The 15,207-nt window shown below is 34.3% G+C and overlaps 1 protein-coding gene across 1 annotated transcript; it reads left to right on the forward strand.

The window, feature by feature from the left end:
- Positions 1–487: 487 nt before the first annotated feature.
- On the forward strand, positions 488–1,375 carry LOC113305240 (F-box/kelch-repeat protein At3g06240-like). Its single transcript, XM_026554320.1, has one exon. It carries the CDS (start codon positions 488–490, stop codon positions 1,373–1,375), a length of 888 nt encoding a protein of 295 aa, XP_026410105.1.
- The last annotated feature ends 13,832 nt before the right edge of the window (positions 1,376–15,207 follow it).

Genomic DNA, 15,207 nt, shown 5'->3' on the forward strand with positions numbered 1-15,207 from the left:
CTGAGCGATTCTGGTCAACGAGTAACATCATGACTATCGATGGCGCTGGGTAGACCAGCGAGGAATATTAAGACCATATAACAATGGACTTTCTATCGCTCGCTGGAAACTCCATCATGTATGACTAAGTGGTATATTTGATACTTAGGCACATATGTTTCCCACTTCACCATACCTATAATGGTGTTTGACATGTGCATAGGAATATGCCAAAAGATGTATCCCTAGAGGTGATTGAGTTAAAACTCGTGCCAAATTAGCAACTAGCAACTTGGAAGTTGGAACTATTGTACCCTACCGAATCTTTATTTTCTTACAGCTGCATCACACCAACAGAGCTAAAACAAAGCTCTCTCCATTACTTTTCATTTCCGCCATCACTCTTGCAGCATACCAAATAAACCACAATTTCCTCTGGTTCCCATCACTAAATTCTCAAACCCTAACAAGTTTTTTCGTCCCTCTCTCTAAAGATCAAAAGGGATTGATGGACTATTTCAAGTTTCTCCCCGTGGAGATTACGTCACACATGTTAACTCGATTCCCTACGAAATCCGTTCTTCACTGCAAATCAGTAAGCAAAACTTGGAGAAATCCTATTGGTTATCCATCATTCTCCAAAAGGCACTTCAATCATCATAATCAAGCTGATAATGATTCTGGTGAGTTGAGTTTTTTTGCTTTAACTTATAAGATTGAGCATGTATCCGGAAAGTATACACTTGGTATTCCTAGATATCACTATTTTGTTGAGTATAATGAGAAAGATGAATCAACACCTATTGAGAGAAATAGAAGGATTCATTCAACCGCTCCGTTTAATTGTTTTGTTGGTTTATTAAATGGTCTCATCTATCTTGTCGGAAACCCAACTGAAGAAAAACCTCATGAACCTATTTATATCTTTAACCCTATCATTAAAGAATATGTCATGCTTCCAGAAATCAACACAGATTACCATTCTTATAATTCTGATGTTTTGTGGATGAACGGATTTGGTTATGTTTCTGCAACCAATGAGTACAAAGTGGTAAGAATATATAAGTTGAAGAACAAATTTGTAGAAGTCAGCGTATACACTTTAGGCGGTGGAAATGGGTGGAGAAACCTTGGAAAGTTCGATCCTTCTTTCATCCCGTTTCCTTGGGGACAAGGTGTTTTTGCCAATGGATATCTACATTGGATGGGCGTTGAATTAGATATGATTGCGACTTTCAATTCAGCTGAGGAAAAGTTTTGTCAACATATTTCACCACCTCCATCGTCACCAGACGATTGGCCTTTTAATAGAATAGGGGTTCTGGATAGGTTTTGGTTTTTTGCTAATTTTCTAACAACCGAAGAAGACTCTTATTATGACATACAAGAAGATTAAAAGAAAACAGGCGTACTACCCGGTGCATACGCACCAGGAGTATCTCAATGGTGTGTGGTACCAAATTTTCGACAATATACATAACACTGCTCCGTAAAACACATTTACTGCTAAAGTATTGTCATGTAAAAACCTCCCCATTTTTGTCATCACAAAATAAATGTCGGGTAAAAATTACATTTAACAAATTTGGTTTTTTATACGACTAACATTTGGTAGCCGTCGTGATCTTCTAATTTGCATCCTTGCCTATATAGGGTATCTACTTCCGGTTCTTTATACTACGTCAAATACGACTCTCACGAATTTGATGCGCATAGCAAACTTGCCTTGTTTTTGTTTTCGTTGCAAACCGTCTTCAAATTAATTAGGTTGAAAGCATCATCCAGTTCTTTGTTACTATTGAATTTAGTGGGAATGTTATAAATATCTTCCATTTTTGTTGACTTTGCACAAATATCTCCGAAGGGTAAAAAAAACTTTTTTGGAGTCACTTGAGAAAATTACTTCCACTTTTTGGAAGCAACTTGTATAAAATTGCGTCCGCTTCTGTAAGCAATTTGTGCTAGTTGCTTTTACTTTTCAGAAGATGGAAATATTCTTAAAAATTGAATAAAAATATATTTTTAAGAAGCCGATTTTAAGAGGTATTTAAATAATGTTCCCTGTAATTTCGTTTATCTTTTTTTTTTTTGACTCATAAGGTTCTGGCTCCTTTTATCTTCCTTTTGATGTTTTTGAAACCAACGATGGATGTTTCCCCTTGTGAATAAACTATTACAACTGCAATAACCGAATATATATGGGGCCCGGGGCTTTGCCGGTTTTTCAATGCGTGAACTTTGTATCTTCATGATACATTCATTTGAGCACCTTGGCCAAGTTTTTCCTATCACGAAATCTGATTTCTTGTTCACTTGGATCTCTAAACTGAATATCAGAGTTATATATTTGCCAAGACGCTTTCAAGGAAGATATGTAGCAGAAGTCGACTCAGACGTGAATCAGCTGCAAACAAATAAGTTGTTAGACTGACCCTCTGTCTTTCTCCCCTCCACCACGGTCGCCGGACCTGCTAGTTCTCTGTTTATTATTCCCTGTAAACCAACATCAAGCTTTCATCACAGAAGTGGGAGAAGAAACCACTAAGAGATAGTTGAACAATCATTGATATTTATTCATCAGGGAAGTACTAATGTTTTGTTAGCATTAAAATACATCAGCCTCAATAGAAATCGCAGGCGGCAACGGATGGTTTTTATTTTCCATTAAATCCATCTGGATATTAGGAATGGGAGCCAACAGTGTATTAAGGGTGTGGGTGTGTTTTGGATTTGGATCTCATTAAGAGATGATTCGACAAAGAGAATGACCTACCCATTCACGAACCCCAGAGATGAATATGGATGAATTAAGTGAATTCTGAAGCACATCCCCTGAGCACCAACTCAGGTTAAATAAGGAATGAAACAGATTGAGTATAGAAGGAGAATAAACCAAAAGAGAGATCTCAAATTCCGAGTGGAGAAAATCAATCTGTACGAAGAAGAAAGAGAATAAAAGGAATTGAAAAAAAAAAAACGAACCGAGAGAAACAATGAAGATCAGAAGATTCAGTAGGTGTTTTGCAAATATGCGGTGAAATTAAGGACATTTTAGTAAAAGAGGGTGGCCACGGTTGAAAAAGAGGTCTTTTCCTTATATTAGTAAGATTTGTTGTTTAAAATCCAAAAATACTTTTTATTTTATTACGACAAACATAAATGATCAAACAAAGCACTTGGTTGGTATCGTAGCAACAAGATGGGCTCCAACTTCTTTTTGAATAGCAATGTCTAATCTATTAAAAATAAAACTACCCAAATCTCTACTGGCGTCGTTGCTAGCTAGACAATTCTTCAGACGCTTGAAAAAACACAAAGTATCTTCACCGAGTTCTCCTAAAGTAGAGAAAGCTAAGACACCAAGACCATATCCGTGTGAAACACACTTGTCCAAGTATTTAATACGTTTTCGGGAAACAGCACTAGAAATAACTTTTCTTGGGACGAAAGAGCGAATGCCATTACCAGTGAAGGGCGATACACCCATGACATCCACACAAACATCTTGTCCATTTTCCTAGTTGAGAACAAGAATATCAGCATGCCTCAAATCTATGTCGTCATCCGTCAGAAAACCAAAAGAAACTTCCTTGCGCGCAGGCACACCATCTTTGTAATAAATGTCAGCAATAACATAACGAACAAAATCATGTCGAAACTTAATTCCAACATCCTTAGCACAATGAAGCGCGTGATCCCCAAAGATTTCCATGAATCTGTTACAACTCGAGCATAAACTATTCTCAACAAATAGTGGGATACTGAGACGATAGCAAAGCACAACTCTAATAATATTTTATACATATAATAATATATTAATTTCAAGAATAATTCTAAATTTAAAAAATTTATTTGGGAAAAACAAGAATTTCCATATTAAAAAATAAAAATAAAGTATCTTAGAATAAATATCGAAATATGTTTTTAAAATGGTATGCCTTTGTTTTTAAAGTAATAAAAAAACAAATGGTATGCATTTGTTTTTAAAATGGCATGCATTTTTAAAAGAACGCGCAATTGGGCGATATGGAAACTAATTCTCCCAACCAAAGGTGTCTGCTAAGGGGTGTTTTTTCGGGCGAAAACACTAAAACACCCTTAGATTAATTAAAAAACATTATGAAAAGACTGTTATACCTTTTCAACTAAAAAGTAAAATCAAAAACCAAATCAAATATCCCCCATTTCTACACCATCAGTTCCGGCACACTCGGTTAGGGTTAGATTTTGAAAAAAAAAATTCTTTCATCTTCCTCTCCTCTTCTTCATCGTTCTTCATACTGTACGATTAATCGTTTAATAAAACCAGCCCATAAGAATTCCTCCACGAAAGAAATCAGATGCCCAATCGAAATCAAAATCGATTGCTCAACAGAAATTAGATAAAAGGCTTGCTTTGATTGCTCAAGAGCAAGAACACAAAGAAAAAGAGTTATCGGGCGATTAACTACTCAGAAATATGGCTTCTGTGAGAAGGTACGTCATTTAAAACTGTTTAATTAGTGTTTCAATCGATTTGTATCTATGGGTTTAGGTCAAAATCGCGAAACCCTAACTGAAACAGTTGAGTTTCAGTAATTCTGGCACTCAATTTTGTATGAATACCACACCTGGAAATCAATACCGGCATTCAATCTAGGATGAAGACCACACCGGTAGTCAGTTCCGGCATCTAATTTTGGTTGAAGACCGCATCGGAACTTAGTTTCAACATTGTATTTAGGATGAACACCACTTCTGAACCTAGTACCGACATTGATTTGAACTTTTAGCACCATTACCTGTGTGTTGGGGATGCTTGCATGTTGAACTTGTTTACTTTCTTGGGTTGGTTCTTCAAAAAACATTTCATGCTCACGAAAATCATGATTCAAGGGTGTTGGTTCATCATATAATTCCAATTGTGAGTTGTTATCATTAACCGAAGATTGAAGATATGATTGTTGTTGTGGTTGAGGTAAAGATTCAGCAACTGCAATTCTCTCCTCACAATCATCTTCCATTTTCACAAAAAAATTTCCACTCAAAAATATTTTTCCCTCCTTTTAATCCACCTCCCTCACACAAATTCAAATAAAAATACACACTAATCTATCCCCCAAATACTTAAGATTTTACTAATTATTATTAACCACTAAACCTGATTAGTGAGGCTAGATTAGGAATTAAAAAAAAATTACATAAGGGGTGACCCAGATTTGATATTTGGATCCCTATTTTTTTATGTAGCTATATTCCCCAATTAGTTTTGATATCCCCCAATTGCGCGTTCTTTTAAAATGGTATTCTTATTAATTTCCATGAAAAAAGATTTTTATACAGAAATGTTTTGTATTTAACATACAATTTACAATTCAATTTAGTCACAAACAGTACAAGTTTTTAAATCACTAAGATGTCTTCTCATCTCAATGGTGTATGGAAATTATCTTTTATTTTCTAATAAAATTATTATTTTATATAATATTTGGGACCTGTTAATGTTTAAGAGGAACTTTTGAAATGTATTATATTATAATTTTATCGAATTTATTATTTTAGCACTAAAGGCCCGAGTCGGAACTGGAAAATTTATTATTTTAGCGAGACTATTATATTATCGAGTATTATTTTAAAAAAGTTTTACTGTAATTTTTAGGTTTACGTATACCAGTAGATTTTGGTTTGGTTCTGGTGAATCCTAAAATCGAACCAAAACCAGTCGTAAAAAGTGGTTACTACAACAATCTTTGTCTATATGGAAGGTCCTTCTCTTATGTTATAAGGCCATTCATGGATTATTTATCATAAACCGTAGATTTGATAGATCAAGATATGTCTAAAAAATTTCTAGCTGACCAGTAAGGTAAAATCAATTATGTTACTGAACGTGTAAACCCTAATTTCTGAGGAGCATCTTCTAACGAGAATTAACGCTCTGCAAGAAGATTTTTAAGAGCATATTCTAATGAGAATTACCGTTCTGCTAGAATGGTTTATAAGAGCAACTCCTAGAGAGGATTGGTGTTCTTTTAGGAGTTTTGCAGGTGCATGAATATACTGAAGCAAGGTATGTACATCTATAGTTCGAAATCCGGTAATAGGTAATTGGTATAACAACTTAAATTAGTGTGAGTTCAATATGGACTAGGTTCCAGGATTTTTCTACAAGATTGTATGTTCCTTGTTAATAAAATTTCCTGTTATATTGTTTTGTTTTTGTTAGAGCACTGCTCGGTCGAACTCGCAAGCATTGCTATCTCAAGCTTGTTTGTCAAGTTTAGTTGACAAATCTATAAGTCTTGATTTCTAGTCTACTTATATCTAAGTCTCGGATTAGGATAGAAAGTGTAGTTGAGCTTTAGACTTCACGATGTTTATCGATTCAAGAAGAAGAACTACTAAGGGGAGCTCGTGGAACTTCATCAACAAAAAGTATGTGGAGACTTGAACTCATCTATCACTCAAAAGTCTAACTACTCTATCTCCTATTTGAGACAAAAGTCGTATAGCTATATAGAATTCAAGAGTCGTTAAAGATTTAAAAGACCAAGAAGTATAGTAGAATTAGAGCACAGTGTTATTCTAACTGTGAATTTCTTCGTATGTTTGATGAATTTAATCAAAAGGTGTCTGAAATTGTTAATGCATCTTATGCGTTAGGGAAGACCATTCCCTAAAAGGACATTGTGATGAAAATTCTCTGATCTTTACCACCAAGATACGAGTCTAAGAAACATGCCATCATGGAAGGGAATAACCTTGAAAATATTTTCAGAAATACTCTTGTTGTAAAGTTAAATATCTTTGATCATGAATAGCAATCCAAAACCGGAAAGGATATTGCGTTCTAGGCACTGAAAAACCCTAAAACTCTTTAAAGTGAAAGTGTTGACAACTCTGGAAATGATCTTGTTGATCCCGATTTTTAAGATGAAGATCTTGATAACTCAGTATCATTGACGACAACACAGTTTAGAGATTTTCTAGGAACAAAAGTAAATGATTCTCCAGAGAAAAACCTCCAACGTCATCTAAGCCACATAATCGTATTTCTGTCAAAAACAGAGATTCTAGCGATACCGACGATGAGGATACTCCATGGTGCATCAAGTCTAAAGGGTTCGGTCACTTTGCCAATGAGTGTCCAAATCGTAAGAAATACACTATGCTGCAACACTTGATGAAACATTTGATCATTATGATTCCGAAGAGGATGATAATTCAAGTGTAGCACTCTTGGGAAAAATTGTCAATTTTGATGAATGTCGACAAACTTCAATGGAGGGATAGTCGTTTAGCAACTATGCTTAAACTTGTTTAAAAGTCCAATCCTGAAGTATACAAAGTTAACTCTTCTTCTTCTTCTAAAAGATTGATTGATTCTAAGGATAAGGTAAAATCTCAAATGAAGAGAAGAGTTCGGGCTAAATGTTCTATATTGATATTATTAATTCTGTTGAGGAATCTAGTGGTGAGCAATTTAATACTCACCTCAACACAATCTAATTGTGTTGAAATGTGCATCTTATCTCACGTGCCTTTAAAAGAGATAAGAATTGTGCACATCATGGATTTAGATCAAAATTGAATATTATTACTTGGATATCCATTTCTTGTCTGTGCATCTTAACTATGTCTCAAATAATGGTATTGAAAATTTTGATCTACGAAATCTGAAAAAGGATAAAATGACTTTTTCATTCCGTTTTAAGTTTTATGTATTCTAGTGCGTGAACTGTTATGATTCTTAAATCTTGCATGGTAAATATCTTCTACTTCAAGAATCATATCTCTTTCACAAGAAGTTTTGCCTGTTGAGCTATCATTTGTGTTTCACAAATCCATTTCATTCTTACAAACCATGGAGTCTCCAAGCACAACATCTTCTCGTGGAACCTATTGTCCAATGGTTGTTGATACTTATCCAACTAACGAGGAAGAAGAGATGCCCTTTCCTTTTGTCTCATCTCTTAAGAGGAAAAATAAGAATAAGAAGAAACCTAGAGGGGATCACTCTAATTAGAAAACGTTTGAAAACCTTCTTGAAGAACTTAAGAAAACCAAGAAGAAAGTGCAGGGACTGAAGAAGATTTTACAGAATTCTCTCAAACTACAAGAAGCACTTGTCAATCAATAACCTACCAGGTTTGCAGGAACTAACACCTTCATTCATGAACCGTATGTTCATATTCCAGTTGTTGATAAGAAGTTTGGAGATGATAAATAATTTTTTAAATACTAGGAAACTTCTTGTGAGAATTTATTCTTACTTTTGAGAAGGATAACTAGGGTTTGGTATAGCAAAAATTGTGATCACGCAAGCTATTTCCAACGTTTTTCATCTTGCATGTTTTTAGATTTATTTATTTAAATTATATATTTGTTGGAAGATGAACTTGAAGTATGTAATAATTATTGGTTTAATTATTGCAAAAGTCTAATGAAATATATGTGCCTTTGCGTTTTCGTGAATCGAGCTTATATTTCATATATGCTCAGAAGTGAAATCTATTATGTTTTTATAAAACGTAAAATAAAATAAACTCTTTGAGAATTTTCTTGAAGTACTGATCTACTTGTGATCACACTTATGTGGTTTTAGTTCTTGACTCACTCCGTAAGATTTTCTTATGTTGAGTCATATCGATCAAAATTTTATTTTTGTCCGTAACTGGCATTTAGATTATTTTAAGTTGACTTGTTGGATACAAATCCATGTGATCTTTTAATGTCCAGAAAAATCATTTTTTTCATAAAGCAAGGTCACTCATGTTGTTCTCTTGGGAATGGCATCAAATATGGGAGAGTTCTTAAATGAACTTGTGCTTAATTGTTATATCTTTGTGGGGTGCGTGGCTGTGGAATTGAAAGGGGATGCTTGTATCTTAAATCACCTAGATGAGCACTAAGTATTTTCTTACTATGTGATAACATCTAAATAAAGTTGATGTGGGGAGTTGCATTTTAACTATGTTATAATGTGGAATCTCAAAACTTCCTTAAAACTTGACATATCTTTTGATTGTACTCATTAAGATCCCGCGATTTTCGTACCTTTGTTAATTTAACTGACAAAAAAGGGAGAAACTCTTAGAGCACTGCTCGGTCGAACTCGCAAGCGTTGCTATCTCAAGCCTGTTTTTCAATTTTAGTTTCCAGAACTATAAGTCTTGATTTCTAGTCTACTTATAGCTATGTCTCGGACTAGGATAGAATGTATAGTTGAGATTTACACTTCACGGCGTTTATCGATTGAAGAAGAAGAACTACTAAGGGGAGCTTGTGGAACTTCATCAACAAAAGGTATGTGGAGACTTAAACTCATCTATGACTCAAAAGTCAATTTCTACTCTATCTCCTATTGAGACATAAGTCGTATAGCTATATAGACTTTATATTACACAGATTTGATATTTTGAGCTGAGTTTAACTCGCTTACATATTTCTCGAAATATGTGTTGGTAAGCTTTCGCTTTAACCAAGTTCATCTTATATTATTGACGAAAGTCAAAAGATGATTATGTGAAAATCACCTGGTAACATTTTACATGATTTGTGTGAGATAATCATTTGATGTAGACTCAGAATGTTTCGTATTGATCATTTGAAAATTAGTTTGAAGCTAATAGTTTGTGTGAAACAACTATTCCCGTCTTTTAGGAATGTTTCAATGATTGAAATGGGAGTTTAGAAAAATTAACCATGATTGGATATAGCACAATATGTGTTCTTGTATGGTAACTGTTGCGTGTATATTCCAAGTCCGAGAATCTAAGTATGCATACCCGTATGCGTACTGATTCAACAGTTGAAGTCTGGGAACTATAGTATGCGTATTGGTTTCAAGTGAGTTCAGACATGTACGACAGTATGTGTAGAGTCCTGCTAGGATCCAGAGACGTAAGGAGCGCAACTGTACCTTGATCAGTATGAGATTAGTTAAGGCTCAACTACATTCCCATCCGAAGTTAACTTGTAGTAGGCTAGTGTCTGTAGCAGCTTAATACAGTGTGGTGTTCAAAACTGGACTAGGTCCCGGGGTTTTCTGCATTTGCGGTTTCCTCGTTAACAAAATTTCAGGTGTTTGTGTTATTTCTTTTCCGCATTATATTTGGTTATATAATTGAAATATCACAGGTTGTGCGTAAGTTCAATAAGTTTGGGAATCCGACCTTTAGGTTGTTGACTAAATTGATTGATACTTGGATATTGGTTTTTGATACCGTACAAGTTATCTCTTGTATTCAATCGGGAACAAATTCCTATTTGTTTGATTGCAGATCGAATTAAGAAATTGAGATATAACTCTTGGATATACTTTTCTTAAGATTGAGTCTGACTGTCTAATTGATTCTTTTGAAAGTATACTGGAGTTAGTCCATACAGATTGCCTAAACGAAATATTGGGTGTGGTTGTTAGACCCCCGTTTTTTCAGAAACATATCATCGTAGTATTACTTCAGAGTTGAGATAATAACTTTGGAGAAGGAATAATACTATGTTTCTGTATAACAACGACTGTGAATATTTGTTTTCAAAAGTTGTTATCGTTATGGAATCGGTTCTTCAACAACAATGATGTTGAGTTGAACACGTTCAAAATCATTGCATCTTGAAATTACAAAGAGTTTAAGGAGTCGAAGAAGCCAAGATAATCAAGACATGATGGATTTGAGGAGTTGCCAAAGCTTTATTTTTTATCCATATCTATTGATAGTTTTATCACTAAAATTGACAAAGAGGGAGATTGTTAGAGCATTTCTCGGTCGAACTCATAAATGTTGCTATCTCAAGCTTGTTGTCAAATTTAGTTGTCAAAACTATATCTTGATTTCTAGTATACATTTAGATAAGTACCGGAAAATGATAGAAATGTAGTTGAGAAAAAGTGGATCACAGCAGTCATCATTGCGTTCTACCGTTTGAAGGCGAAGATCAACTGAAGCTTTTGGAGAACTTCATCAACAAAAAGTAAATGAAGATTGAACCACCTATATCTCAAGTTATGTTCACTTTTCTATCACTGAGACGATATCGCATAACTAATTAGACTGTTATGCATAGATAAGAATTTCGAGTCAAGTTTATCTTGAATAATTAGTTCTCGAAATATAATGACCAAGCTTGATGAATTTCGGTTAAGGACAATTTATTGTTCAAAATCAAAATCATGATTCAATATTTATCATTCGAAAATAGCTTGAAACAATGATATGTGTCATTGATGTTATTCGGGAATGTTTCGAATTGATTTAGAGAGAAATATAAAACTACTATAGATTCAGAGACAAGAAAGTGTTATCAGTCTCACAAACTGGGAAAACTGCTATAAGTCTGACCTGTATTACATGTACTTGTACACGTATTGAAGTAGCTATATATCGAAGTACAGATTTGAGGTACTCATATTCTTATGCACATCATGTGAAATCTGTTTAACTCGTGAACCGTATCGGTATGCATACTCGTATGCAAACAATATTGGAACAGTGGTTATGGAACCATGATTAGTATCCAAACCAGTACGCAAACTAAAACAGTTATGTGTTCTCGAACCAGTATTAGTATCTTAGCTTAAACCTAAAGAAACCTATGCTTTGAATGTCTATAAAAGGAGAACTCCAAGCAACTGGGATCTTTGAATCCCGAAATTATTGTTGGTGTGTTTTATTTGTATCTAGAGTCGTCCTCTTCCTAGCCCTTTAAGGTTTTAGCGATAACAAAGACTTCATAGGGATTCGTGAAGCCATGTCCAATTTTCTTTCCTTGATAATTCATGTATCCTGATCTTGATCGATTGTTGAGATACTCACTTGAACAAGATTGATAGAAATCATCAAAGTTCTCTTTGTCTCAAACTTTGTTGATTTCACAGGTTTTATATTTGTGATGTGAATAATAATCTAGGCTGCACTTTTGGTTGCATATATAAGTCCGGATTTTGAGGTTAGCTAGACTTTGTTTATTGCTATCGATTTCCATGCCTTTGATCAAATTATTTGATTGAAAAAGGAGATCATATATATATAATTAATATGTGGAAGGCAGATTGGTTCAAAATCTTCAATTGAGACGAAACAACTCTTAGTTAGCGTGACGTTAGCTAAAGGAATCAATTGCGCGGAATCCTGCTGGGATTCAAGAGGCGTAAGGAGCGTGACTGTACCTTAACTGGTGGGATACCTTTTAGGGCTCAACTACATTTTAGTCCGAAGTTAATTAGTAGGCTAGTGTATGTAGCGGCGTAATACAGTTTGGTGTTCAATCTGGACTAAGTCCCAGGGTTTTTCTGCATTTGCGGTTTTCTCATTAATAAAGCTTCTGGTGTCTGTGTTATTTCTTTTTCCTCATTATATTGTTTATCTTTATAATTAAAATATCACAGGTTGTGCATTGATCAATCATAGTAAAGACATCCGACCTAGTTTATTGGATAAGACTTGATTGATTCTTGGACATGCAGTGTACACTGGTTGGATAAGACTTCATTGTTTATCTTCATACTGTTAGTAATTCTTGGGCTTTTCCTGAAATATGGCATAATTTAACTCCCTAAAAAAATTGAACTAACCTATAAACTTACTAATCCAACTGAATTCTTTCAGCACATTAGATTGTGTTTACTCAGTTCCAAGTCTGCAAGTCCATGATCTGGTTTACCGTCATATATATTAAAGACATACACACCAAGACACAAGATAACTACTTGCAGTCTCATCTACATCTACTAATGAGTGTTGACTTAGTGATTATATAGGCTTTCGCCTTTAACTGAATTGAAGCTCCCTATCCACCGCCTTCCTTCTTGTAAACAACATCAGTCTTAGCCGGAAAGTTTATATAAACCTAACCATATAGCTTTTTGCTTTTAGCTTCATCTTTACAAGCAAGTGTATTCTGACAGTTTTCCGTTCCTATCACCGCCTCATCTCACTCCAGAATGCTTAATCTAATGTGATGGTATAGTTCTTAATCTCCACCTTAGTCATTCTGGATGTTGAAAAATATTGATTAGGATGATTAAATTCTAACTGGATATATCTAGAATCATCTACATAAAACTAGATATATTTACATGTTTCTAGAAAATACTTACCAAGTGTAGATGTGAAAGCCAGCTGTAGAAGTGAAGTAAAAAAGGTCGAAGTTTAGATAAGCCTGGATTATTCTACGGGCTTAAGGAAGTCTGTCACCAAGAGCCTATAAAAACATTATCAATTAGCCTCTAATAAAACCCCTTTCACGAAAAAAAATCTAGCAATCTCTCTTCCGTTGCTGGAATCTTAACAGTCTCGTTTAAGACTTGCACAGTTGCACTACATCGGATTTTGTCATAGGCCAGGCATCTTTTAGCTGAAAAAAGTGGACATGTTTCCGAGTTATAGATTTCTCTAGCGTTATCGAAACTTGACCGACCTTGTTTACTTCTATTAACAATCAACTTTCCTCTTTCAACAAAGTACATGCCTCTAGTCTCTTTTCTGATGACTTTTCTGGGCTCTTTTTAAATAAACCTAGACACTTCTAGATTTGTTCAGTTAAATTTATATTAAGCTAATCAAGTTTACTCCCCAATACTGAAGTCATGTTCTTTTTCAGAACTTTCACCTGTTCTATGCTGGTCCGTAACGAGTACTAGGATTTATTTTTCTCACATGGTTTGGTGGTGGTTTGCCTTCTATCTTTTAGATATTTCACAGGGTCATGAGTGATTGAGAGGCTAAAGCTGCATATATAACTGAAAAGTGAGCTGGGAGCAACAGCATTAGTTATTACATGTCAATGTGGCCTCTTCACAAAATATAAAATCTTCTAGAGTTATAAAACGTACCCATATGCCTTTTCTACTTTCTTCTTTATCTTGATCAGCAAGTGAATCAATATCGTTATATTTACTATGGCCACTTCATATGACTCCAGAGTCCAGACAGACTATCAGTTAACTTCTTTATTTCATCCTTAGTGTTAGCTATTCCGGAGTCATGTTCTTTTATAACAAGTACTAGGATCTCTCATGGTTTGGGTGTGGTGCACCTCCTACCTTCTAGATATTCGTGACAGGGCCATAGGTGATCCACAGACAGAATTAACCATATAATTGTACAGTGAGCTGTGAGCAATAACAAAAATTACTATGATCTTATCAGTGAAAAGATAATTAAACTGAAGTTTATGTCTCAAACAGTTAACATATGAAAAAAACGTCTACGACCTCCAACTAGTAGCTACGTTTTCTCATGGATTGTCTGCATCACACAATCTTTTTCACCTATACAAATATGCCATCTCTTTTCTCCAGCCAACCTACAACCTCTATAATTGTTGCAAGCGCTATCAGTTCAAACGATTTAAATGCTGAATGTAAGTAACCCAAGAAACTACTTATTCCTAACAGCCCAATGCTTTACTCTTCAACAGTTGTTTGAATCAATTCTATCATAAGGCTATAAAATGAAGTTACTCTCAACATATTGAAAACTGTTCATAACATCCTAAAGCCGAGCTAAACTTTGAAAAGTAGTAGTAAGCTCACACATTGATCCAATCAATAAATAAGGTACAAGGGAGTGCCTATAAAAGCAAGGAGATTACTAGAAAGTATTTTCTCCTAGAAAGAATTGAGGAGGTAAGATACAACAACACCTATGGCAGAGAATACCTCAAAGGAAAAAGCAACATCAGCTATATGGAATTTGCACATAAAAGAACAAACAACATCAGCTACATGGAATTTTTCTATTCCAAGCAAAATCAGCTTAAAAATCAATAAAATAGGAATAGTTAGGCCTTGTTTGGTAAAATTTATGATTATCTATTTATGATTATAGATAATCATAAATTGATAAATGATTTTGATATAATCATTTTTAAAATAAATTTTCCAAACACATTTTTTCAAATAATTGATTATCTTAAATGATAATTTCAAAAAGGAGAGGAAAGAACAATGATCAAGGATTTTTTTTAGTCATGTTTTGTCTTTTTGTCTCTTTTGATAGTTTAGTGAAAATAAGAAGAAAAAATTCAATTTAAGTTTGTTATAAAATAATTTTTTATAATAAATTTTCAAAACAACTTTTTTCTGTTTATGGAAATAATTAGTTTTTTCCAATTATGATTAAAATAATCAATTGTTATAATGATTACCAAACACATATAGAATCCATTATAATCTGCATAATGGATTATGAGCTGATAATCCATTAAAATAATGGTTACCAAACAACCCCTTAATATCTCAGCAAA

The sequence above is a fragment of the Papaver somniferum genome, chromosome 8 (genome assembly GCF_003573695.1).
Source record: "Papaver somniferum cultivar HN1 chromosome 8, ASM357369v1, whole genome shotgun sequence".
Lineage (NCBI taxonomy): Eukaryota > Viridiplantae > Streptophyta > Magnoliopsida > Ranunculales > Papaveraceae > Papaver > Papaver somniferum.